The sequence below is a fragment of the Equus przewalskii genome, chromosome 29 (assembly GCF_037783145.1).
Source record: "Equus przewalskii isolate Varuska chromosome 29, EquPr2, whole genome shotgun sequence".
In the NCBI taxonomy this organism is placed as follows: Eukaryota; Metazoa; Chordata; class Mammalia; order Perissodactyla; family Equidae; genus Equus; species Equus przewalskii.
Window position 1 is genome coordinate 38,505,316 of NC_091859.1, and position 23,523 is coordinate 38,528,838.

At 52.6% G+C, this 23,523-nt stretch overlaps 1 protein-coding gene across 2 annotated transcripts; it reads right to left on the reverse strand.

The window, feature by feature from the left end:
- Positions 1–7,050: 7,050 nt before the first annotated feature.
- On the reverse strand, positions 7,051–18,725 carry TOB2 (transducer of ERBB2, 2). 2 transcript variants are annotated; one of them, XM_070599541.1, is made up of 2 exons: positions 18,140–18,725; positions 7,051–10,972 (listed from the first exon to the last, which is right to left on the reverse strand). In XM_070599541.1, exon 2 carries the CDS (start codon positions 10,873–10,875, stop codon positions 9,838–9,840), a length of 1,038 nt encoding a protein of 345 aa, XP_070455642.1. In that variant the 5' UTR covers positions 10,876–10,972; positions 18,140–18,725; the 3' UTR covers positions 7,051–9,837. The 2 variants fall into 2 exon arrangements, with proteins under 2 accessions (XP_070455642.1, XP_070455643.1); XM_070599542.1 differs by lacking the exon at positions 18,140–18,725 and adding an exon at positions 11,508–14,748.
- Positions 18,726–23,523: the final 4,798 nt, after the last annotated feature.

Genomic DNA, 23,523 nt, shown 5'->3' on the forward strand with positions numbered 1-23,523 from the left:
TCCTCACTGTGAGCCCCGCTTAAGAGGGGTGCCCCCTGCTCCGCCCATGCCCTCTCTCCAGAAGACTACCCCAGGTCCCGAGGGACAGGCTCCCTAGGCTATCTCTCAGGAGAAGCCAGCTGGGTTCCTGACAAGCCTGTTTTCCTGCCTGCCCTTGGTGTATTTCCTCTGCCTGTCCCCAGATCCAGCTGCGCCAAGGTGAGAGGCCCCCATGGGCAGAGAACTGACTGTGAGCTGGGCACAACCTGTCTCCCCACTGTATGGCTGAGAAAGCTGAGCTGCAGAGAGAGGCTGGGAATCATGCAAAGCCACACAGCGAAATGGATCAACCGTGTAGAGCAGGAAGGGGGCTGACAACAGCTGGGAGGGGCCGTCTCAGAGGGGCAGGGGCACACCAGAGACGGGAGGGCCTCCTCTGGTCTTAGTTTAACTGCCGCCTGCTCAGAGACCCCTTCCCTCAGCTGCCCGCCCACATAGAGGAGAGCTCCCTCCACGCAGTGTTCCCGTCATGAGGTGTGTCCTGTTTCCCTGAGGACTTTTCTCTGCATGGCTTTTCTTGTTTGTTTATCGGGTTTATTGTTAATCTTGCGCACTAGAACGTGAGGCTGGTGAGGGCAGGGACTTTGTCTTGTCCCTGCTGCGTCTCCAGTGCCAAGAACAGGGTCTCGCACATATAGGAGGTCAATGCATATTCGTGGAACGGACAATTGAATATTGTCTGTGCCTTTCAGTCCTTCAGACGCCTCTGGGCTCCTTCTTGTTTGGGGCTAACAGATAAAGCTGCTGTGAACATTGGCATACAAGTCTTTGTATGGACATTTATTTCCTTTTCTTATGGGTAAATACTTAGGAATGCAATGGCTGGATCACATAGTAGGTGTGTTTAACTTTTTTTTTTAAAGATTTTATTTTATTTTTCCTTTTTATCCCCAAATCCCCTGGTACCTAGTTGTGTATATTTTAGTTGTGGGTCCTTCTAGTTGTGGCATGTGGAATGCTGCCTCAGCATGGCCTGATGAGTGGTGCCATGTCTGTGCCCAGGATCCAAACTGACGAAACCCTGGGCCGCTGAAGTGGAGTGTGTGAACTTAACCACTCGGCCACGGGGCCACTCCCCTACTTTTAACTTTTTTTCAGGAAGATCAGCCCTGAGCTAACATCTGCTGCCAATCCTCCTCTTTTTGCTGAGGAAGACTGGCCCTGAGCTCACATCCGTGCCCGTCTTCCTCTATTTTATATGTGGGATGCCTGCCACAGCATGGCTTGCCAAGCGGTGCCATGTCCGCACCTGGGATCCGAACCAGTGAACCCTGGGCCGCCGAAGCGGAACGTGCGCACTTAACCACTGTGCCACCAGGCTGGCCTGGTGTGTTTAACTTTTAAAGAAGCTTCCAAAATTATTTTTCAACGCGGTTGCACCATTTTACATTCCCACCAGCAGTGTATGAAAGTTACTAATTTCTCCACATCTTTGTTAACACTTCTGATGGCCAGTCTTTTTTTTTTATAAACACTTTTTTTTTTTTTTAAAGATTTTATTTTTTTCCTTTTTCTCCCCAAAGCCCCCTGGTACATAGCTGTATATTCTTCGTTGTGGGTCCTTCTAGTTGTGGCATGTGGGATGCTGCCTCAGCGTGGTTTGATGAGCAGTGCCATGTCTGCACCCAGGATTCGAACCAATGAAACACTGGGCCGCCTGCAGCGGAGCGCGCGAACTTAACCACTCGGCCACGGGGCCAGCCCCAAAACTTTTTTTTTTTAAGATTTTATTTTTCCTTTTTCTCCCCAAAGCCCCCCAGTACATAGTTGTGTATTTTTAGTTGTGGGTACATAGTTGTAGATTCTAGTTGCAGGTCCTTCTAGTTGTGCCATGTGGGACACCGCCTCAGCATGGCTTGATGAGCAGTGCTAGGTTCGTGCCCAGGATCCAAACTGGCAAAACCCTGGGCCTAGATTAGTCCTGAGCTAACATCTGCTGCCAATCCTCCTCTTTTTGCTGAGGAAGACTGGCCCTGAGCTAACATCCATGCCCATCTTCCTCTACTTTATATGTGGGACACCTGCCACAGCATGGCCTTCTGAGTGGTGGATCTGAACCGGTGAACTCCCGAGCTGCCAAAGCGGAACGTGCACGCTCAACCGCTGTGTCACTGGGCCGGCCCCTAAGAAATCTTTGTCTAACTGAAGATCACAAAGATTTTTCTCCTCTCTTGTCTTCTAGAGGTGTTATAGTTTCAGTTTTACATTTCTGCCTTCTGGACGTCTCTGTAGCTTCGTGAAGGCATCATCTCCACTTGCTGTGCCCTGGGCTTCACCCCTCACCTCTCTGCTCCTGAGTCTTGTTCCTCTCCCCCTCTCCCTGTGGAACCCCCAGAGCCCCTCAATGAGTCCGGGTGGCGTCTTACTAGCCCGCCCTGAAGCACTTGGCTTGCGTGCTGTGCCGTACCTCCTCACACGCTAGCTTCTATCAACCCTTTGAAGAGCCTGCCTTCTCTGGGCACTGTTGTTCCTGGGCTTCCTTCTGCCGTGGACCTGGTCAGGGTGTTGAAGTCATCATGACCTGGGTCTGTCTTCTACCCGACTCTTTCACCACTAGAACTACCCCTTGTCCTCCCGCAGGCCCTTTCCCAGGGCCCAGTCAGGGCCTGGCACAAAGGAGGGGCTCTGGGAAGGTTTGCTGATTGAGAGAAAACTCTCTCACTCTCTCTGCCCCTAGCCACAGATGAGGCAACCTGGGGGTGAGAGACTTAACTCTCACATTTTTTTTTTCTCCTGAGGAAGAGTTGCCCTGAGGTAACATCCTTTGCCAATCTTCCTCTTTTTGCTTGAGGAAGATTGGCTCTGAGCTGACATCTGTGCCAATCTTCCTCTATTTTATATGTGGGATGCTGCCACAGCATGGCTACCGCAGAGTGGTGTAGGTCCATGTCTGGGAACCAAACCCAGGCCACTGAAGTGGAGTGCACTGAACTTAACCACTAGGCCATGGTGCCAGCCCTCACTTTTTTTTTTCAAAGATTTTATTTTTCCTTCTTCTCCCCAAAGCGCCCCAGTACATAGCTGTATATTCTAGTTGTAGGTCCTTCTAGTTGTGGCATGTGGGACGCTGCCTCAGCATGGCTTGATGAGCGGTGCTAGGTCCGCGCCCAGTGGATACGAACCAGTGATACCCTGGGCCACCAAAGCAGAGCACACGAACCCAACCACTCGGCCACGGGGCTGGCCCTGAGCCTCACATTTTTAAAGATAAAATCCCAACTCCTGGGGCCAGCCCGGCGGCGCGGTGGTTAAGTTTGCACGTTCCGCTTCAGTGGCCCAGGGTTCGCCATTTCGGATCCCAGGTGCGGATGTAGCATTGGTTGGTACACCATGCTGTGGTTGGCGTCCCATATATAAAGTGGAGGAAGATGGGCACGGGTGTGAGCTCAGGGCCAGTCTTCCTCGGCAAAAAGAGGAGGATTGGCAGCAGTTAGCTCAGGGCTAGTCTTCCTCAAAAAAAAAAAAAAAAAATCCCAACTCCCTGTGTGGGCTATGGAGCCCACGATGTGGCCCTGGGGACTTCTTTGAGTTTGTCTTGTGCTGCTTGCCTCTTGTTTACTGCTGGCCTCTTCATTCCTTCAGCATACCATGCTTGTCCCTGCCTTGCCCTGGGAAGTGGGTGACCTCCCTGCTGCTGTCTCTGCTAATTCTCTTATAATTCAGGTCCCGGGTTGAAAGTCCCCTCCTTGGGAAGGCCTCCTTGCCCTGACTGGTCAACCTAAAGGGGTCACTTGGTCACTAGCTGCCATCATTGGTTGCAATTGTCTTGACAGCACATCCTTGACATCTGATGTTTTCTCACTTATTTGTTTGTGGTTAATACAACATCGTCTTCAGGAGAGCAGGGGTTTTGTCTGCTCGTCGCCCTTATTTTCCTCACACCTGGAACCGCGTCCAGCCCTCACGGGGCTCTGTGTTGAATGGTGAATATTGGCTGTTGAGTCTAGTAAATCAGGGCAGAGCTAGCGGAAGGACCCAGATGTCTCCTGCCTAGAGTTACCCAGCCCTGCCACAGCCCAGCAGCCTTTTGATCAGGTCTTCATGCTGGGGGGGGTCTCAGCCATGTGTAGCTGTGTGGTCCTGCCCAGGGCTCAGCCCATCCTTCTTTCCTTCCCTCCCTGGAAAGGTGTCACAGCACAGGGTCCTCCAGGGCCCTCACCAGGGCTTGGGAGCCAGGGGGGCCAGAAGAGGTGCTGGCCCGGGGACTAGCCCAACTGTTCCTTGTTGTACAAATAGGACAGATAGCAAGAGGGGAGAAAGGTGTTCGAGGTACAGAGAGCTGGCAGGTGTGAGGACTGAGAGCCCACATCTCTTGCTGGCAGTAACATTCCCTGAATTACAAACCAGTGGATCAGCAGGTTCCTCTTGCCCAGGGGCTTGGAGACTGCCTGGCCGGTCCTCAGGCCCTGCCCAGGCAGGCCTGGGCCGAACCTGCCAGGCCCAGAGAGAGGAGGAGGGTGGGTGAGAGTGTGCCTCTCCACCCCCTGACTCACTCAGGGGGAGGTGGCAGTGGCGGGGACCAGACAGTGGCATCCCCTTGGCCTGCAGACAGGTGCTGACTCAGGCAGGCAATGACAAGGGAACAGGGTTCTCCTGCTGCTGTGACCTCACCTCCCAGTCTGCTCTCCAGGGAGAAACTCCCAGGAGGATTTGGGACACACATCAAGGGCCCTCTCCCATCCTGAGGCTGGAGGCTGGGCCCCTGGAGAGGAGGAGTGGTGATCAGCCTACTTTACAGGACGCTGTCTTGCTGGGGACAAGCAGCCACCCACCTTGGCAGAGGACAGAGTTGGGGCCAGCCTAGTCTCTGCTCTGAGAATGGAGTTTCTTCTTCCTCCCCAGCCTCGTCCTGCTGCTGGCGGGGTTGGGTTTCGGCCTATTTGCTGACGTAAGGAAGCATCCTGGACTGGGTTGGCTGGTGGCATTTGAGGATGGACAATAATGGCCCTGATGATGAAAATGATACTTGTTGTTTACTCTGGGCCGGCCACTGTGCTCAGCATTTTCCTCCCATTATTTCATTTAGTTTTCACAAGTAAGTACAATTAATATCCCCATTTTAGAGGTGAGGGAACTGAGGCGCCAGAGTAAGTGGAGGGGTTTACTTGAGGTCACTGAGCTAGGGAGCGGCAGGGGTGGGAATTTGCGTTGTCTGAGGGAGCAGAGTCCAGACTCTTCGCCAGGCACCCTCCCTGCAGGTCCCTGGGAGGGGCCTTGGCCTTGCTCCTCTCCTTCCTGGCCAACTTGTACTCTTTCTTCGCCTCCTGATTGATCCCTGGGCTCTCAGTCCCCCTGGACTGTAACTGTCCTGTAACTGCTGTCCCACCTGTGCTCCCGGGGCACACAGTGGGTGCTTATGGATAGAGGGTTTGTCAAGTGAATACATGTGGCTTTTTTCCGAGGAACTCTCTTGTGTACCAGAATGTTCTTTCTTCCTCTGCTGCAGAGCAGGGACCTTGGGCAGCCCTTTACCCAGGTGTCCCCCTCCACTGCTTCAGAGCCAGTGAACGTTGTGACTAAATGGAGGCACAAGTCATTTCTATGCCTATGTCTTGGAGAATTTGGAGGTTTGTTCAAATCTGGGCTGGCCGGGATGGTGGTCTCAGCACCTGAGCTGGCCTCCCTGGGCCTTTCTGCTCTCTGGCACATGCACAGGGAGTGGGAACAAGTGACTGCGGTCACTTTCTGTGGCAGGACCTGTGCTAGGTGCTTCCTTTATAGGAACATGAATAGGAATGAGTGTGCAAGGGGCCCTGGGGCCCACAGGTGGGCAGGCAGCCTGTATACAGGGACACAGGGACAGGCTGGGCTTCTCCCTGTTAGGACAGAGGAGAGCGAGACCCCTGGGAGTGACCTTCTGTTTGGCAGGCCAGGGCCTGGCCCTCCCTCTGCTGGACAGGCTCCATGGGGGGAGCAGCCCATGGGAGGGTGGATATCAAGGGCTTCTGGGACCGTGTGTGGAGGCTGGATGTTTGGCCTGAGAGCTCCTAGACCCAGTCCACACACTTGTGAGGGGAGGGATCGGTGCTGACCTGTTCGGGGAGTGAGGGGCCTGAGGAGACCCTCATCCTACTGATGCCCCAGAAAAGCTACTTGTCCCCTGCACCAGCCGGGAGGGGGCAAGGTCAGCCTCCCATCCCCGCCTCCAGTGTCACTCTCCCATGGCAGTTACTACAGCTTTTCACAAGAAAAAGTCGCACATGGGCCCAAAATCTCAGCTTTCCCATCAACTAGTTTTGTGAATTTAGCAGGTCATCTAACTTGGAGCCCGTTTCTCAATTGTGCTGTGGAGACAATACCTCCAGCACCCGGTCTCTGCAAGGGCGAAATAAAAGATTCAACAAATAACAGGCTGCCCTCTTAACCCAGGACCCTGTGGGGCTGACCTGGGAGAGGAAGGTGGAGGCGGATGGCGACCCCTCTCCAGCCCATGGCTCAGGCAGGCTTTCTTGTCCCTAACACAGCTCTGCTCTGGAATTGCTCAGCCCAGAGAAGGGCCGGGAATCCAAGCACCAGCTGTGTGGACAAAGCCTGACGGGGGTAGTTCTAAGAGTCTAGCGGTCTGGGGAGGGCAAATTCTAGACGTGGAACAGGCTGGAGGCTGATCCCTCCCTCGGCCTCACCTTAATGACTTTATAGTATTGATGCAGATCATTTTTCAAAATATTTTAGTGGCAGTAATTATGGAATAGGCCATTCTTAAAAAAGCCACAAAGAAGTATCCTGTTGTCCAGGCTCTGCTTCCAGGCCTGGCTCCTCACCTCTGGCAGAGGGAGCTGGGGCAGTTCCCAACCTTGCGGAACCTGTTTCCAGTGTGAAAGGCCTGTAGGAGTGGGCACTTCCAGGTGTTCTGTGTTGATGGCATAGGAGGTAAAAGGGCCGGGGAGGCTTATGCCCATCCGGGGGGCAGGTCAGGATGACCAATTGTTTCCCGAAGCCAACAGGTCACTCCCACTCTCTCCATCTTAAAGGGGTCCCAGAAATAAAACAAGCTGGGAGCAAGCAGAAGGCTATTATATATCATGCTTTTAATACAAACTTAAAAAAATCTGGAACAATATAAACTGTACAGATTTGATCAATCCTTTTGTTTTTAAACTAAACCTCTAACACACCAATGTCCCATTCCAAAATATTGCACAACATTCTGAATACAAAACGCTTGATTGTATTCCTCCTTCACTAAAGAAAACAAGTTCCTTACCCTGCCCCCCCAAGCTCCTCTCCACATTGCCTCAATGCCCCCCTTCCCGTCCCTAGGGGTCAAACCAGAGAATCTATAGCTCACTGCATTGAGAAAAATCATCATTCTGGACTAAAAGCTTACATTCTTTACAAGACAATCCACCTTTTGATTTGTTCCTGGGAAAGGGGTAGATAGAGAGAGGATGGGGAAAGGGGAGAAATAGGTTTTAGTCTCCTCTTTTTTTATTTTAAAGTTTGTTTTTCCTGAAAAAATATCTTTCTGTCCTCTTTTTAAGAAAAAATCTTGAAAAGAAAAAAATTACGTTTTTTACGTTAGAAATATACATATATTATATATACCTCTTACATTTTACAAATGTAGCAAATTATTCAATACAAACGGACACCAAAAAATGTAAAAAATAAAAAAAAAGTTTTCCTACGAAACCAGGTAAATTAGTGCAGATTTTTGTTTTTGTTTCCTTAAAAAAAATAAAATTGAAGCAAAAATGCCTAGATTTGAGACGAGACAGACTGAACCAGGCCTAAGAGCCCAGCGCTGGAGTCATGCTCCTGAACACACATTTTTCCTCGTATTTCAAAAGATACTAGGGGCTAGTCCCCCTCTCCCTGTGTGGTGAGAAACAAGCCAACCAGGTGTGGCGGTACCTGTGTGCGCGAGTGTGGGAGGAGGGGGCTGGGAGGGGCATAAGGCAGCATCCAACCTTTCCCAGAGAGCAGCCATCTGCCTGGGCACGTGACCTGTGTGGGAGCTGAGGGCTAGGGAGAGGGTGGCCCGGCCTGGGCTGGCCCCTGAGAAGTGTAGGGGGACAGATGGTGCTGGGCTGAGGAGCCAGGGTATTGCCTGGCTAGGGGAGGTAGAGCTGGTGCCCACTGCAGGGAGGAGGCTGGCAGTGTCTGTCTGGGCTGGACCCACTGCCATAGCAGTTGCCCACTTGAGGGTTGCCAGAGAGGGTGGGGTAGGGTGCCAAGGACTTTGGTACTTTCTGATGGTGGGGGGGCCCTGATGCCATGCACCCCACTTGCCAAAGCATCACGGCATGGAAGCTGGCCCACTAGGGTTGGGTCAGAGAAACAACTTCTCTCCCGGCAGAGGCGAGAGCGAGTGCTCTTCTGTAAGCCAAACACACCACCTGCGACGGCCAAGCGCCTGTTCAGCCCAGCTTGCTCAGGAAACCACTCCTGGGCCCAGTGGGGTTGGGTCGGGCAGTGAGGGGATGGCAAGAGGTACCAAGAAGTTCTCAAGCAGGCAAGGGCAGAAATGTACTAAAACAATGTCTATACCAAAAGACCAAAAAGTCTCAACTCAAGGCTCAGGACTGCCCACTTCAGGCACCGACTAACTCCCGCCCCCCAGGGTGCTCAGGTGAGCAGCTCCCATCCCGGGCTAAGGTCACACAACAGGAGAGTCTGAGTTCAGGGGCTTCTTAGGCATCAGAGGCTTGCTATTCCCTCAGCCCCTCACACTAACCTTTTTTTTGGTCAAAAACAAACAAAAGTGCAGATCCCTCCGCAGTCTGAAACCAGTTCCTTCTGCAGTGCTTTCCCCTGGGAGTGTCTTAGGCTCAGCTGCAGTCTCACCCCACCACGTGAACCACCCTACAAGAGGACTGACACGCCGTCCCTGGCCCGTTCCCCAACCTCAAACATGAGTAAGCACTTGCTCAACCCAGAATCACACCCAGAGGGGAAGTTCCACATGGTTTGGAATCCTTTAAAACAGGACGGCAAACCACGCACATGCGCAGGCACACACCCCCACCCACACTTGTCCCACCTCCCCACCACCACCTCAGGCCCAGGGAAGAAGAGGCCGTGTGAGAGAGGCCACATGTCAACGGCTGGGTCTCCAGGGCCATGATGATAGGCTGGGCCAGTTGGGGATGGTGGCGTGGAGCCATAGGACAGAGATGAAAGGAATTCCACTAGACAGAGTGCTAACCTCCCTGGAGTCAGAGACTTCAGCTCTAGGGGGAGGGTGTCAAGCAGCCAGCCGGCAGCTCCCTGTGGCCCAGGCCTGAGAGGGAGTGGAGGCTGGGGTCAGACCTATTTGTGTGGCAGGGCCCAAGAAGGCCTGCTGAGGTTGGATGGCTTTGAGTGAGAGGATAGCTGGGTGACAGAGGCAGTGACACAGGGCAGCCTCTCCCTGTTCTGGGGAGGGCCAGGCCCCAGCTGCGGCTCTTCCTTCCCTGTGAGCTTGGACACACCAATCCTAAACCAGGCGTGTAAAGGAGGGAGGGAGGGAGCAGGGAGCAGCAATTCACATCTGGACCATTCTTAGCACAGGAAGCCACTAATTAAATATGTTATATAGAAAACTACATGTAAAAAAAAAAAAAGAAATATAAAACCCAAACCAACCAAATAAATCAGAGGCAGGCAGGAAAACAGCAGGGGGGTTGAGTTAAACACGATCGGGTGCTTCGGGAGCCCCTCCCCTTCCATGCCTGGGCTGGATCTTTTTTCTAGAAGTGAGAGTGAGAAGATTGGACATCTTTTTGTATATTTTTCTTTTCCTTTTTTTTTGGCCTTTCCTTTCCTTTCTCTTTTCTGTGGTCTTGGGTGCTCCTGGCCCCGCAGGCAGGTGGGTGGTCAGTTGGCCAGCACCACAGGCTGGAACGGCTGGCTGGGATATTGCATGGTGTTCAGGTTGTAGCTGAGGCCTTCCACGAAGGGCGTCTTCTCCAGGAAGAGGCTGTTGGTGCCACCTCCGAACACCTGGGCCACGTCAAAGCTGCTGCTGTTGCAGGTGCCAGCCCCACTGCCCCCAAAGGGGGCTGGGGTGCCACTGCCCTGGCCATCAGCCCCATCGAAGAAGAGGCTGGGAGAGCCAGCGCCGTTGTACACAAATTCCTTGGCATTGGGCGAGAGCTGGGATTGAGGGGCGGGGCTGGCCGTGATGAAGTTCAGTGAATGCACAGACAAAGAGAGGCTCTTGTGCTTCAGCAGGCTGTTGGTGGGAGAGCGGGCCATGCGCGGCTGCTGCTGGGAGGGCTGTTGGCCACCTGCCCCGCTGCTGGCCACACCCCCACCACTCGCTGCCCCACCACCCTTCTTCATCTTGGTGGAGCCAAACTTAGTGGCAGCAAAGGAGGCAGTGGTAAAGGTGATGGGCTGGGCAGAGCGGGGGATGAACGTGGGGCTGGGTGACTGGCCAAAGGATGGCGATGGGGAGTTGGACAGGGAGCTGTCCTGGCTGCCGATGGGCACAAATACCTGGGCATCGGGGTTGAAGCTGCTCTTGATCTCCTTGTCCAGCTCTGGGGCAACACAGCCCTCACTGTCATCCAGGTACAGGACTTTGACAGCCCCCTTCTCACCAATCTGGTAGGACACCTCAAAAGGGTCAATCCAGACACTCAGCTCCTCAGGCACATTGGCCCGCACATCCTCTACTGCCAGGCCACTCCGCTTGGCGGCCAGCTCCACCACAGGGTCCACTATCTCCCCAATATGGACACAGCGGAAGCCAGAGCCCTTCAGTGGCTTGTCAGGGTACCAATGGCCTTCATATTTCTTTTTCAAGAGGCGTTCTAGCTCCTCCCCAAAGAGGTCTGCCCGGCGCCGGGGCAGCTTGTTGTACAAGTAGGAGATGATGAAGTTCAGGGCCACCTTGATCTCCAGCTGCATGGTCCTTTCCTAGGCAGAGAATCAGAGCAGGGCACGTGCACAAGCCAAGGGCAGTGGCAGGAGATGGAAGGTGGGCAGCCTTGGGCTCTAGATGGCTCTGGGAAATGAGAAAGGGCATCATCAGTTTTTTGTTACATGCTGTCAAGTCAGCTCCAACTCCTGGAGACCCTGTGAATGAGTGATGTCCACAATGTCCTGTCCTCAACAGCCGTACTCAGCTTTTGTAGACTCATGCCCATGGCATGAGTAGATATGCAGAAAGCCAGGGGGATCAATGGCGAAGGACAGACAAAAAGGCACCAACTCTGGATCACACAGACCCAAGGTCTGTTCTACCAGTGACTAGCTTAATTGTGTGACTGTGGGCAAGTCACTGTTTTTCTGAACCTTGGTTTCATCAGTTAACATGAGGCAACCATGAAGAATAACTTAGTTCAAAGATATAAACTACTGCACACTGTACCTGGTATTTAGTAGGACTTGATAAAGGCAGCTATTATTTTTTAAGTATTTCTAAAGAAATAGGGGCGCTGTGGTTTCTACTACTTAGAGAATTCAGGTCACTGTATACGACTGACACCAAAAAAAATTGAGCCCCTACTTCAGCCAGAGAAGGGAAGGCTCTTACTCACTTGTCCTTGCAGTAACTTGGTGAAGTCATGCTCCCAAACTGTCACAGGCCGAGAGATAAATTTAAAATCTTTCTCAAGGACAGGTCTGACCACCTGTTCTTGGCACCAGATCAGATTTCTCAAGTGTTTGGAGAAATAAGTTTAATAAAGTTTTCCTCCTTAAATGGAAAGGGATACAGGTCACCGAACAGGAAGGGGCACTGCCAACTTTTCACAGAGGGCTTGGATTCTAGTCACATCCAATCTGTCACCCCGGGCTCCCTGGGTGTGTATGCTCTCTGGCTCACTCTGGGTTTGCAGAACCGATTTAAAAACTCCACAGTGTAACCAAGGTGTGCACTGCCATCCAGAAAGCCTGCAAGAATGGAGACAAGAGCATGATCTCCAGGAACAAGTCAAGACCTGTCACAACCAGAGGCGTGGGTCAACAGAACTGCTGACCGGGGGCTGCTCCACGGAAGCAGGGCCCTATAAAACAAAACGTTAAGAGCGGCACTGGTGGGACCTGAGAGAATCTCTGTAGTTTCTGGCTAGAGGGTAGATGATGAGGGGGGCAGAGAGAAGAAATTTTCCATCACCCTGCAGCCTCCAGCTGGGGACCCATCATCACTCAGTCTCCCAGGGACTGTCTGACCACCTGTCCTTGGCACCAGATCAGATTTCTCAAGTGTTTGGAGATCCCTGGAGAGAAGACAGTCCAAGATAAACACTCAGATTGTTATTTTGGGACTCTCTCACAGCCAGATCCCACAAAGGTCAAAAAGGTTTATTCCCAAGGTCTGGGCCACCTCGTGTCTCAGGAAGATGATCTGTGAGGTCCTGAGAGCCAGTGACCCTAATCTCCTCACTTTCTCCAAAATGGCAGCTCCTAGCCTCCTGCTGCGGGAGAACGGAGCTGAAAAGGGCCACCTTTGAGGGCAGGCAGGGCCCGAACATGTTCCTAGCCAGACTTCTGGGGGAGACCGTGCTGCCAAGCTCAGCACAGGGACAAGACTGATCCATGATCGGTCAAGGGCATCTTTTGTCCCGTGAAAAGACCTGGGGCTGGATTTTGATTAAAATCCCTGGGTCCAGCATAGAGTATCCAGGTACCAGTTCTAGGCTTCAGGATCTTGAGTTTTCTGAACCTGCCTCAACTCACTTCCCTGTAATTCTCAAGCCTGAGGCTGTAGCTCCTTGGGACATTTCTGTACTGAATCCTCAGGCAGAGATCTCTGGGGTGAGTATCAGAGAAGACGCACTGGGTCAATCTAAACCTAGCCCCCAGGACCACAGGGCCCCTCAAGAACAGAGGTCTGTAAGGGCTATAGTGGTCCACTAGAGATATTTAACACAGAGGAGATTAAAAAACTGTGAAGAGGGACCAGCCTGGTGGTGCAGCGGTTAAGTTTGCACGTTCCGCTTCAGCGGCCTGGGGTTCGCCAGTTTGGATCCCTGGTGCGGATACGGCACCACTTGGCAAGCCATGCTGTGGTAGGCGTCCCACACATAAAGTGGAGGAACATGGGCATGGATGTTAGCTCAGGGCCAGTCTTCCTCAGCAAAAAGAGGAGGATTGGTGGCAGATGTTAGCTCAGGGCTAACCTTCCTCAAAAAAAAAAAAAATTTGTGAAGAAAGTTAGCAGTGATTCTCTAGGATGAGCCTGGAGTATCCTATGACAGTAGCTAGGTCTAGTCCCACCTTCATTTCAGGTCTGAGCAGACAGACAGGGTCATGTGGGGAGTCAACAGAGGTGCCAGGAGCATGGCCTCTCCCAAACTCTCCACAGGGACGCTCAGGATTCAGGAGACCCTCGTCTCCCCTCGATCCCAGCCCCCAACACAGACTTGATCTCCAGGTTTCTTCAAATGTCTATTCATGGTCACCACAGATCAAGTCCACAGCCCTTTGGGGTTTAAAGAGAACTAAGAAGAATGGTAAAAATAAGGGGCTTTCTGTTTATGAGGATTGGGTTTGTCATCAGATGCAAAGCTAGCCACCAGAACTGTGGGCCCCTCAAGAGCAGGTCTGTGAGGGCCACAGTCCATTAGAGGTGTCCGACATGGAGGAGACCAAAAAGTTGTGAATAAAGTTGGCACTGGTTCCAAGAACGGGCCTGGAGTTAAAGATAATGTTTCCAAAATGTTTTTGAAAAAACAGACTCAAACATGACATGTGACACTTTTCCCAAGGTACCATATGGCCTTTTGCTATGCTACCCAGACCAAAGGGCTCCTACACCTTTCTAGGCTTCCTCAAACCTTGCTGCATAATTGCCTTCCAAGTTAACCCCCTGAACAGTTCAGTCTCAGAATGGGAGCATTTTAAATGCAGGCCAAAGTCATTGGGAAATAAGCCTCCTACCCTAAAATACAATAGAACCACTGTCATCTGCCCTGCCTAGCGAACCATTTTCTGCAGCATAAGCAAGTAAAGCTGCACACCAATTTGTTCCTCAGTGTTGCCGCCGCACAAATAAGGAAGTATATAATGGCACCTTTGCCTCTTTGATGGGAGAACAGGCCAGGCCAGATGGCTGTGGGGTGGAACCTCACAAAAACGCAGGACAACCAGAATGAGATTTTCTGCTCTATCAGCTCAGGCTCTAATTTTGACTTCAAGAAGCTTATGAAACAGAGGATTAAGGCACTGGTGTTGTCCTGTCTTTAACTAAAGATAGGAGCGACCACTCAGATGAGTTTGCTCATTTTTTAAAAAGGCTATGGACAAATTCTAGAACATATATAAAATATTCATAGAATGTGATAAGATCAGAAACAACCACCCTTCAACAAAACGAAAAAGCAGATTCAAGTTAAGCAGCAGGAAAGACCTCCAAGATTTTTTCCAACAGTGACTAGGGCGCAAAAGGCTGGAAAGGTGGCAAAAAGCCTGAAAAAAAACCAACAAAAACCCCCCAAAGGCTAAGTGTTAAACAATAGCAGTATCTACTTTCTGTCAGTATAGTAAAAAGTTGCAGGGCTGGCCCCGTGGCCAAGAGGTTAAGTTCGCACACTCCGCTTCGGAGGCCCAGAGTTTCACCAGTTCGGATCCTGGGTGCAGACATGGCACCACTCATCAAGCCATGCCGAGGCCGCGTCCCACATGCCACAACTAGAAGGACCCACAACGAAAAAGACACAGCTGTGTACCGGGGGGCTTTGGGAGAAAAAGGAAAACTAAAATCTTTGAAAGTAAATTCTGTCCACTTTTATTTAATATCTCATTCTCCTTACTTACTTCCAGTAACAAACTTAATCCTGGATTCAGATCACTTGTGCTGACTTGTGTTTTTGTTTTTTAAAATTATTTACTTATTTTCTCCCCAAAGCCCCCCAGTACATAGTTGTAGATTATAGTTGTGAGCGCCTCTGGTTGTGCTATGTGAGACACCGCCTCAGCATAGCCTGATGAGCGGTGCCATGTCGGCAACGGGGACCCAAATTGGCGAAACCCTGGGCCACCGAAGCAGAGCGTGCAAACTTAACCACTCGGCCATGGGGCCAGCCCCGACTTGTGTTTTAAAGACTAAGTGCTTCACAGAATGACAAAAACAGGGGAAGGCAGGGGCCACCCTGCCAAACAGGTGACGCAGTGGTTAAGTGTGCATGTTCCACTTCTTGGCCACAGGGTTTGCTGGCCCAGATCCCGCGTGCAGACATGGCACCTCATGGCAAACCATGCTGTGGTAGGTGTCCCACATATAAAGCAGAGGAAGATGGGCATGGACGTTAGCTCAGGGCCAGTCTTCCTCAGCAAAAAGAGGAGGATTGGCAGCAGATGTTAGCTCAGGGCTAATCTTCCTCAATAAATAAATAAATAAATAAATAAATAAATAACAAAATTAAAAAAAAAAAACAAAACAAAACAGAGGAAGGCAGGTCCAGTCAATGATAGGTAGCAGAGTTTCCAGAGAACTCTGGCAAAAATGTGAAGGTTTTTTTTTGGAAGATTAGCCCTGAGCGAACTACTGCTAGTCCTCCTCTTTTTTGCTGAGGAAGCCTGGCCCTGAGCTAACATCTGGGCCCATCTTCCTCTACTTTATATGTGGGACGCCTGCTACAGCATGGCTTGCCAAGCAGTGCTATGCCTACACCCAGGATCCGAACTGGTGAACCCCAGGCCGCCAAGAATCGGAATGTGCCAACTTAACTGCTGCGCCACTGGCTGGCACCGGACGGAAAGTTTTTAAGAAGAAAAAGTTATGTTTTAAAGAGGAAAAGGAGGGATAACGGTGAGGGAAGCCATTGGGCCCCCAAATCATGGGTATCTTTAAAAATATTCAGGCACCTCAAGCCTAAACATCCTACATCCTTATCATCCTTACAATCCAGCACGACTGGATTCAAACGAGTGTGGAAAGGGGAATAGGGGAGGAGAGGTTCTCAATTTTGACAAGGCCTGTAGGGTACCAGGGAGTAAGAGCCAGGCTCCAGGCGGGCCAGGCGACGGCCCCTCCCGCCAGTCCCAAGGCGGTGGCCCAGACGGGCGGGTGTGGTTGAAAGGCTTCCAGGACTTGTCCTACTGACTGCACGACCCCGCCCAGAGTATCACACCATCTCCCCCAATCATGGACCGTGCAAGCCCAAGACTGACTACAAGGCTTCTCGCAACTACCAGATCCCTTTCTAGGGCACTCTAGGTTCCTCCAGACCCAGAAAGACTTGACTGAGCCCCAACGTAAGTGGGGAGGCCGGCGGCGAAGACACGCTCTGCACTCTGGGAGTCGTAGTCCTCAGAAACCTCACGCTCAGGTTGGAGCAAGTGACCTATTTTCTCCCCACACTACACTTCCCTGCGTGCTTTGCGAAGGCTCAGCCGGCAAACCACGCATGCCCAGTACAGGGAGCTGGCAGAGGGTCGGAGAACGAAGGAAAAGTTTCCGACGCACATGCGCGCTGTGGCGGACGGTCGCACCGCCTCCCCCGCCCACCGCCTAATACACTTTATATAAATTCTACCTACCCATAAGGGCTACTCTCCGTATTGTATCACCCCACCATCTCCCTCTCTCAGCTTCACGAGAGGCTGAACTTTTGCCCCGTTCTCTTCACCGCCTCCTATAACTGGTGAATTATGAAGATCTGCTTCTGATGAGTTTTTTCTGGGTGAAAGCGGTAGGCTGAGATAAATAAGATCACCAACCCCCAACCCTACCGTTTAATCTGTATTCCTTGGCGGGGTGGCCTCTGGAGTTGCTGTAGGGACGGTGGATTCAAAGTGAAAAGAGCCTTTTCACTTAATGCCCAGCGGGCTCGGCTCCAGCACCCCCACAGCCGGGAAAGGAAAGGCAGGAATTAAATCCAGTTCTCCCGTCCTCTTGGCCAAAGAAATTCCCAGTTAAGCTGCAGGGAGGTGCCGGGCCAACAATCAGAAGGCCCGACGCCAGCAGGGCCCAAGCCTCACCCCTCTTCTAATCCAAGTCCGAGTAACCAGACCCGGCGAGGGAAATGGGAAAAGGTTCCCGGGAAGGGAAGGAAAAACTGTACATTCGACACCTGAACAACATCTTCTAATACTTAAAATTGTTTGTGAGTCTCCACCCACTACAAGGCCTGCTCTATGACCAGACTTACCAGATCCTCGGCAAAGCTCCCCTAGAGGGTGGTAAACCTCCCTAATCCTTCCTCCCACACAAGCTTCTTCCCCTCCTCTGCTTAAGAGGGGGATGGGGGCAGGCGCCCAAGAAAGGAATAGGGGTGTTTTTCCGCTGGACAGTCAAAGATGAGGGACCCACTCCCAGGGTAGGGTGGGTAGGAGAGAGAAAAAGGGTAGATACTCAGCAGGCACTCGAGAACCCTCCGCTGGCCCCCAAGTTGAGACCTGCTGTGTGGGGTTCTGGTTCTGGGGGGTGGGAGAGGGCCTGCCAGTGGCCCCTCTTCTCTGCTCCTTCTTTCCCCTCCCTTGCTGGTCAAGGGCACAGTCCATCCTCCGGACAGGAGCGGAAGGAGCTTAGCAGCGGGGCTCTTCCTCCCAGGCACCTTACCAAGATCAACCAGAATCCACTCACTGGTATTGCTGGAAAGGTACTTTTTTTCCTCCCAGTTTTCCCTTAAAAGAGAATAGAGTTCAAGCCAAAATGGTGAATTCTGGCTCGGCGGCCCAGAGGACTGTCACCACTGACTGGTCCAAAAGAGGGGTGTTCACCCTTCATCCCTCAGGCTTCACAGGGCCAGAAATAAACCCTATTAATTATTAATTACCACCTCCTTCCCTGCACACGGGAAAAGCAGAAAAACAAGGCCTGGATCCCCTTTCTTCCTGATTTATTTAATGGTGGTGGGAGTTAGGTTTTTTTGAGGAACAAGGAAAATCTAGCGAGTCTCTAGGATATGAAGAACTGAGGGAGGCGGAGAAGGGAGAAAATGCACCCACCCAAGAGAGGGCCACACTTGGAAGTGGAGACAAGGGGCCTCTGGGGTACCCCAGGATGAGAGCGAGCGTGAGGGGGGGGAAGGGAGCACAAGGGGAAAGGGGGGTTCTACAGGGTCGGAGGAAGGAAAATGGCCAGGCGTGGGGGGGGGGGGGCGGGGGACAGCAACGTGGAGCGTCCAGCAAGGCGAGGAACGGGAGCGGGGCGGGGGTGTGGGGGAAGGCGTGGGGCCTGTCGGGTCTCAGGGGCCCCCCGCCCGCACGCCCCCCACTCACTCACTCGGGTCTGCGCGGCGGCGGGGCGGTCTGCCGGCCACGGGGCGGCTTCTCCGTCCAGGGTGGTCGGGGGCGCGGGGCGGGGATCGCTTTCTCTTTCTTCCCGGGTGCCGCCGGCCCGGGGGCCGATGTGTCCTTTTCTTCGTTGACGGTTGGGGGGCGAACGAGGGGAGTATGGGCTATGACTCTCAATAATAATTCAGCTTTTTGGAGGTCGGGCTTAGCGGCGGGGGGACGGAGGGCGGGCGGGCCGGCCGGCGGCGATGGCGGACCGGAGAGTGGTTCGTGCCGCGGGGCGGAGGACGGTCCCGGCTGTGGCGGGCGGGCGGTCCTGCCCTTCTGCCCCGCGTCGCCCAAGCCGCTAGGTCGTCTCGGCCGATGACCCGCACCCTCCCGCGCCCCGGCCCGAAGTGAGCAAAGTCAATGAAAAGTTTCACCCTTAGCAACCCTGCGCACGGATCCGGCTTCCCCACCCCTGCGTGATGCGTCCCTCCGCCCTGCAGGGGCGGGGCCGTGCGCGGGCCGGGACTACTTCCCGGCCGGCGGGCAGCTTAACCCCTCCGGCCGCGCGGCCTGCGGCTCCGCCTGGCACCCGGGGGCGCCCGCGACCCCCGCAACCCCACCCCCAACCCCACCCTCCCGTGGCCGCCCTTGCTCATCGCTCAGATCCCAGATCAAACGTTAGCGAGGCCGCTTCTGGCCGGCCTGTGTAACGCTGCCCGCCTTCCTCCCCATCACGGCGCCGCAACGTAGTTATTTTCTCCATGCCCCAAACCACTCTGAAATGGGGCTCATTGTGTAAGGTGTTTCCCCGGGTGGACAGCGGGCGCCGGGCGGGCAGGGGCCTGCACTGGGCCCGACCGGGTTGGTCGCTGTAGATGTGTTGGATGAATGGAGGTCGCGGGGAGGGGACTTCCCTCCCGTGTCTTCGGCCTTGCACCTGCCCCGGCGCCGACGGTTCGGACCCTCGGCCGAACCGTCCCTCAGGCCACTTGGGCGAGTCCCCGGGCTCTGGGCTTCTGACCATCCGGCCGTGCCCGCGGCGCTCGCACTGCCCCAGTTACGGGCTCTTCGCGGGTCAGGGAGATGAGGGGACGACGCGAGCTCTGCAAACGTTTCGGACCTTTATGAACTCGGGTTGCTCCGAGTCTTCCGAGGGCCTGTGTCTAGTCTGGGGGCGCGTAGCGTCGAAGGGAGGGCGAGTTGGGAGACCAAGACCCCGGCCCGCTGAGCGGGGGAAAGGGGAGGCGAGGCGAGGCCGGACGCCGGGGAAAAGGAGCCAAGCGCTACTTTAACCTTCCACTTGCCGCCTCCAGCGCCCGGCTACCTCGCGGCTGGGAGGCCCGGCGCCGCCTCTGCGCAGGCGCGTCCCCGGCCCGCTCCGGGTGGGGCTCGGCCCTTCTGCGACGCCCGTGGTCGTTCCGCCCGCCTGGCGACCCCCGGACGGGGCACTGAAGAGAGCCACATTCCCTCTAGTAACAGCCCCTGCCGGCGGGCGGTGGCGCCAGCCCGTGCCAAGGGCGTCGGGCTCGCGCACCCCACGGTCCCTCGGGCGGGGGACCGAGGCTCGCCGAACCCGGAACGGGGCGCGCCAGGCCCGCGCGCTCGGCCCCCTGCCCGGGCTGTGCTAACGCGGGCCCCTCGGCCACTTGGTGACTGCGCGAGGCGCGGAGTTGTGGGTAGGGAGGCCTGCGCCCGGCCGAGGTCACAGGCGGACTGGGCTGCCAGGTGGCGAGGCCTGGGGCCTCTGGGAGCTGGCGCATGAAGTCTTCTCCCCTCTCCCTTCTTTAATTGCCCATTCCCCAATTCTCTCCCCACCTCCGACCTTTATTCTTATTCCAGAAGGTTCCAAGGCAACGGTAGCCACCGAACCCGCGTGGGGTGGCGAGATCCGAAAGTTTCCAGCTACGAACAGTTTGCTTTTTTTTTTTCCCTTCATCACTTTTTTTGGCAAGGGCAGAGAGCAACGGTGGCGTGGGGGTTTAAACGCGCTTTCCTTGACTGCAGCAGAGAATCGCCAGACTGGAGGGCAAACTCCACGGGGACGGAGAGGCGGGAGGAAGCCCGAGCCCGGAGTGCCCCCATCCCCCACACTCCGAGCGCTTCGGCCCCTGGGGCACCTCCAGGGACTACTTGCTTTGTGCGTCAGCGAGTGGCAGAGCGTCACATACACGCCCCCTCCGCCGAGCCCCGCTCCACACCTCCCCTTCTTTTCCCTCCCTCCCCACCTCACTCCTCTCCCTCTCCTCCCTGCGCCTGTTCCGCCCGGGCACTGAGCCGGAGCCGACCGGCTGGGTTCCAGAGGCCTGACGAGCTAAAAATATCACCGGCATGTTAGCAACAGCCTTCCCATTGGTCGGGGAGCAGGGAGAGGCGGCATGTGATTGGCTTTTCGATCTAACCGCTAGGACTGAGGAGGGGGGCCAAGAGCCGAGGAGCCGGGGCTATAGGGGAGAGTGTGCGTTTGCGCAGTGGGGACATTGCAAGGGGTGCTGGTATTTGTAGTCACTTATTAGAGAGACTCTTGGAAATAGGCGGATTTGCGTCCAAATTCTGCCACCAACCGTGTTATCTTGACACCATATGTATTTTCTCGTCCTTAACATGGAGATCGTGTGGGGATTAAATATGGTACTGTATATAATACCTGGCTCAAACAGTTGCTGTTCTTAATTTAAAGGCAACCATTCTGGTCAAATTGCATCCTACATATCCTGTGCTCAGTTCGCTGTGCATTCCTCAGTAAGAAACCTTACAAGACAGGATGATGAGAAAGGTGATATAGCTGAAACCAATTCTGGGGTATCTCAGGAAGAAGGGATGGTGTCCATATAAGCAAATAGAGTAGAGATCTCCTACCATTCAGTGCAGGCTGCAGGAGGGCAGACTGAATCCCTGGAAGGAAGGCGTTCAATTTCTGCATGTTCGTGCTTTTACTCGAATCCTGCAGTGCTGGAAACACCAGCACTGAGCAACATCACTAAAATAAAAATGAGAAATACAGCCTCTTTGGCAAATGAGAGCCCTGGGTAAAGAGTTAGCATATAAATAGGAAAAGATAAAACAGAGGGGAAAAAAGGCAATCACCCTTAACTGCTGATGTCTTCATTTATCACGTGGCGAGGAGGACGTTTTTCTCTCCCCAACGTGTGATTTCATCTTGCCAGGGTTTAATTGTGAGCTGAATTCCTACTCAAGCATTCCAGAGTCCCCTCTCATTTTGAATAATCATGCGTTGAAAGGCACACACCACGTTTTCGAAATGGTGAGCTTCAGAGGTAAGCATGTGCAGAGCAGAGAGGGTGGGGGCAACTCCCCTGTCTGAGGGTAAGCAAGTTATGCCAGATGTTTTGGTGCTGTGACAAGTCAGGCTGGTCATAATTAGCCCCAGTTAACTCTCAGGGGTGAGTCACTCTCCCATACACACATGCCTGCCGGGGTGAGAAATTTTGTAGTTTAAGTTATCCAAGAAAATACTTCGTGAATTTGATTCTTCAGCTCCACTGCTCCAGCTGGGCAGGAGCAAAGACAGCCAAAACAGAAACAGGCTTTGGAGAAGAGTGATTGGATGCTGAGGGCAAATGATTTGCTGTTTACTCACCACTGACTGATGTGAATGAATTCTAGTAAACAAGGTAAGTGAACAAACCTGGCTCTCGCTAAGGCACTCAAACTGCAGTGTTGGGAGAAAGGAACATTTTAGCCTTGGTAGTGGCACACAGGCCACCTGGAGATAGAGTTAATAAGGAACTGAATAACTGGGAAGAGGTGGGAATTGGAGTTTGTTTTTTTTAAGGCAGGAAAATTCCAACCAAGGCAAAGAATCCTTCACCTTTACAGCCTAGCTTCAAACTACTATTAAAGAGCCACAGGTCAGAAGAGAGTGACATACAATCTCTGAAATTTAGTCAGTTCAGTTTGATTCCCTGGGAAGTTAATTTTCTTAATTTAGAAGCTCCTAATTGGCAGGCCAAGGTCCACATCTGGTGGACGTATTGTCTTGGCATATACTGACACAGTAAAATTTTAAAAATGGTTGACAACATTAAAAAATTTAAAGACTGCACAAAAATACCTTACTTTGCCACTTGTCCTAAATTCAAATATCTGGTAACACTGGGCGTTCAAGCTGGCAATTGGAATCGAATGGCAGCTGTCTCCTTTAGACAGAGCCTGTGCTCTCTGGTTCCCCCAAGGTCCCCACCACTCCCTATTGTCTCCCAGACATTGAGGCCGAGAGTCACATACCACTTATCTTGTTCGGGCTATTCTTACACCCCCTCCCTTTACAATCAATTATATTACCCAGATTCCTGAGTTTGTGACCACTTTTTCTGTTGAGTGCAGTAAGTGTTTGAGCGGCTGCCTACTGTATGCCCTGCAGTGGAGGGAGAGGCAAAAGGAGCTCAAGGATCTTAGGATCTAGCTTAGTTTTTAAACTGTGGGTCATGACCCATTAGTGGGGTCATAAAATCACTTGGCTTCATGGATTTCAGCCAGACATTTTAGGACAGAATGGAATAAAATGAGAATATCACAGTGCAATACACAGTAAATATCGTTTCATGAAACTTATGTTTCTGTTATACATATATACTAGGCATGAAAATAGCCCAAGTGAGAGGTGATTGTGGGGTCTGGTGTATCTGGAAGCATTCATGTGAAGTTAGGAGCTTACAAGGAAGAGGTACCGAGTTGGCAGGCTGATATAAAGGTGGAAGGATATTTCAAACAAAGGAAACAGAGAGCCAAGAAGACAGGGCGTCTGCAAGGAATGTCCCTTCACCTGCCTGATGAGCACACAGGAGTGGAGGAAAACCTTGGGACAGGGGAGAGAGGGAACCATTCGGAGGACCGTCAAAGCCAGGACTTAAATGTTTATCTATGAAGAAGCAGTGACCCATGGTAAAAGAACTATCATTTATGTAAAGCCTACCTGTAAGGGTCAGGCACTTAAAAGGTCAAATTTAATCCTTACAACCAGAAGAGGCAGGCATTATTCTTATGTGATAGATAAGAAAACAGCACAGAGAGGCTGAATGACTCACTAATGGTCAACAGCAGAGCAGAATTCAAATATAGGTCGGTAATATAAAGCCCACACATTTCTCGTTACACTTTTTTTTGAGCAAGAGCACATGTAATAGTGCTTAAAGGAGATTAAATTACCACGTGTGTACAGAGTGTACTTGAGAAGCTGGAAGCAAGATGCCCATCTTTTTTAGAACCTAGAACTGAATACATATCAAATGCTGCATACTTAATAAATAATAGTAATCATAAGTCCAGGAAAGGGAACCACTTTCTCAGGCTGAACATGATGAATTCAATTATTTCAACTAGACTTACGTAGGTAGTGCTTATTTCAACAATGGAAAAAAACTGTAA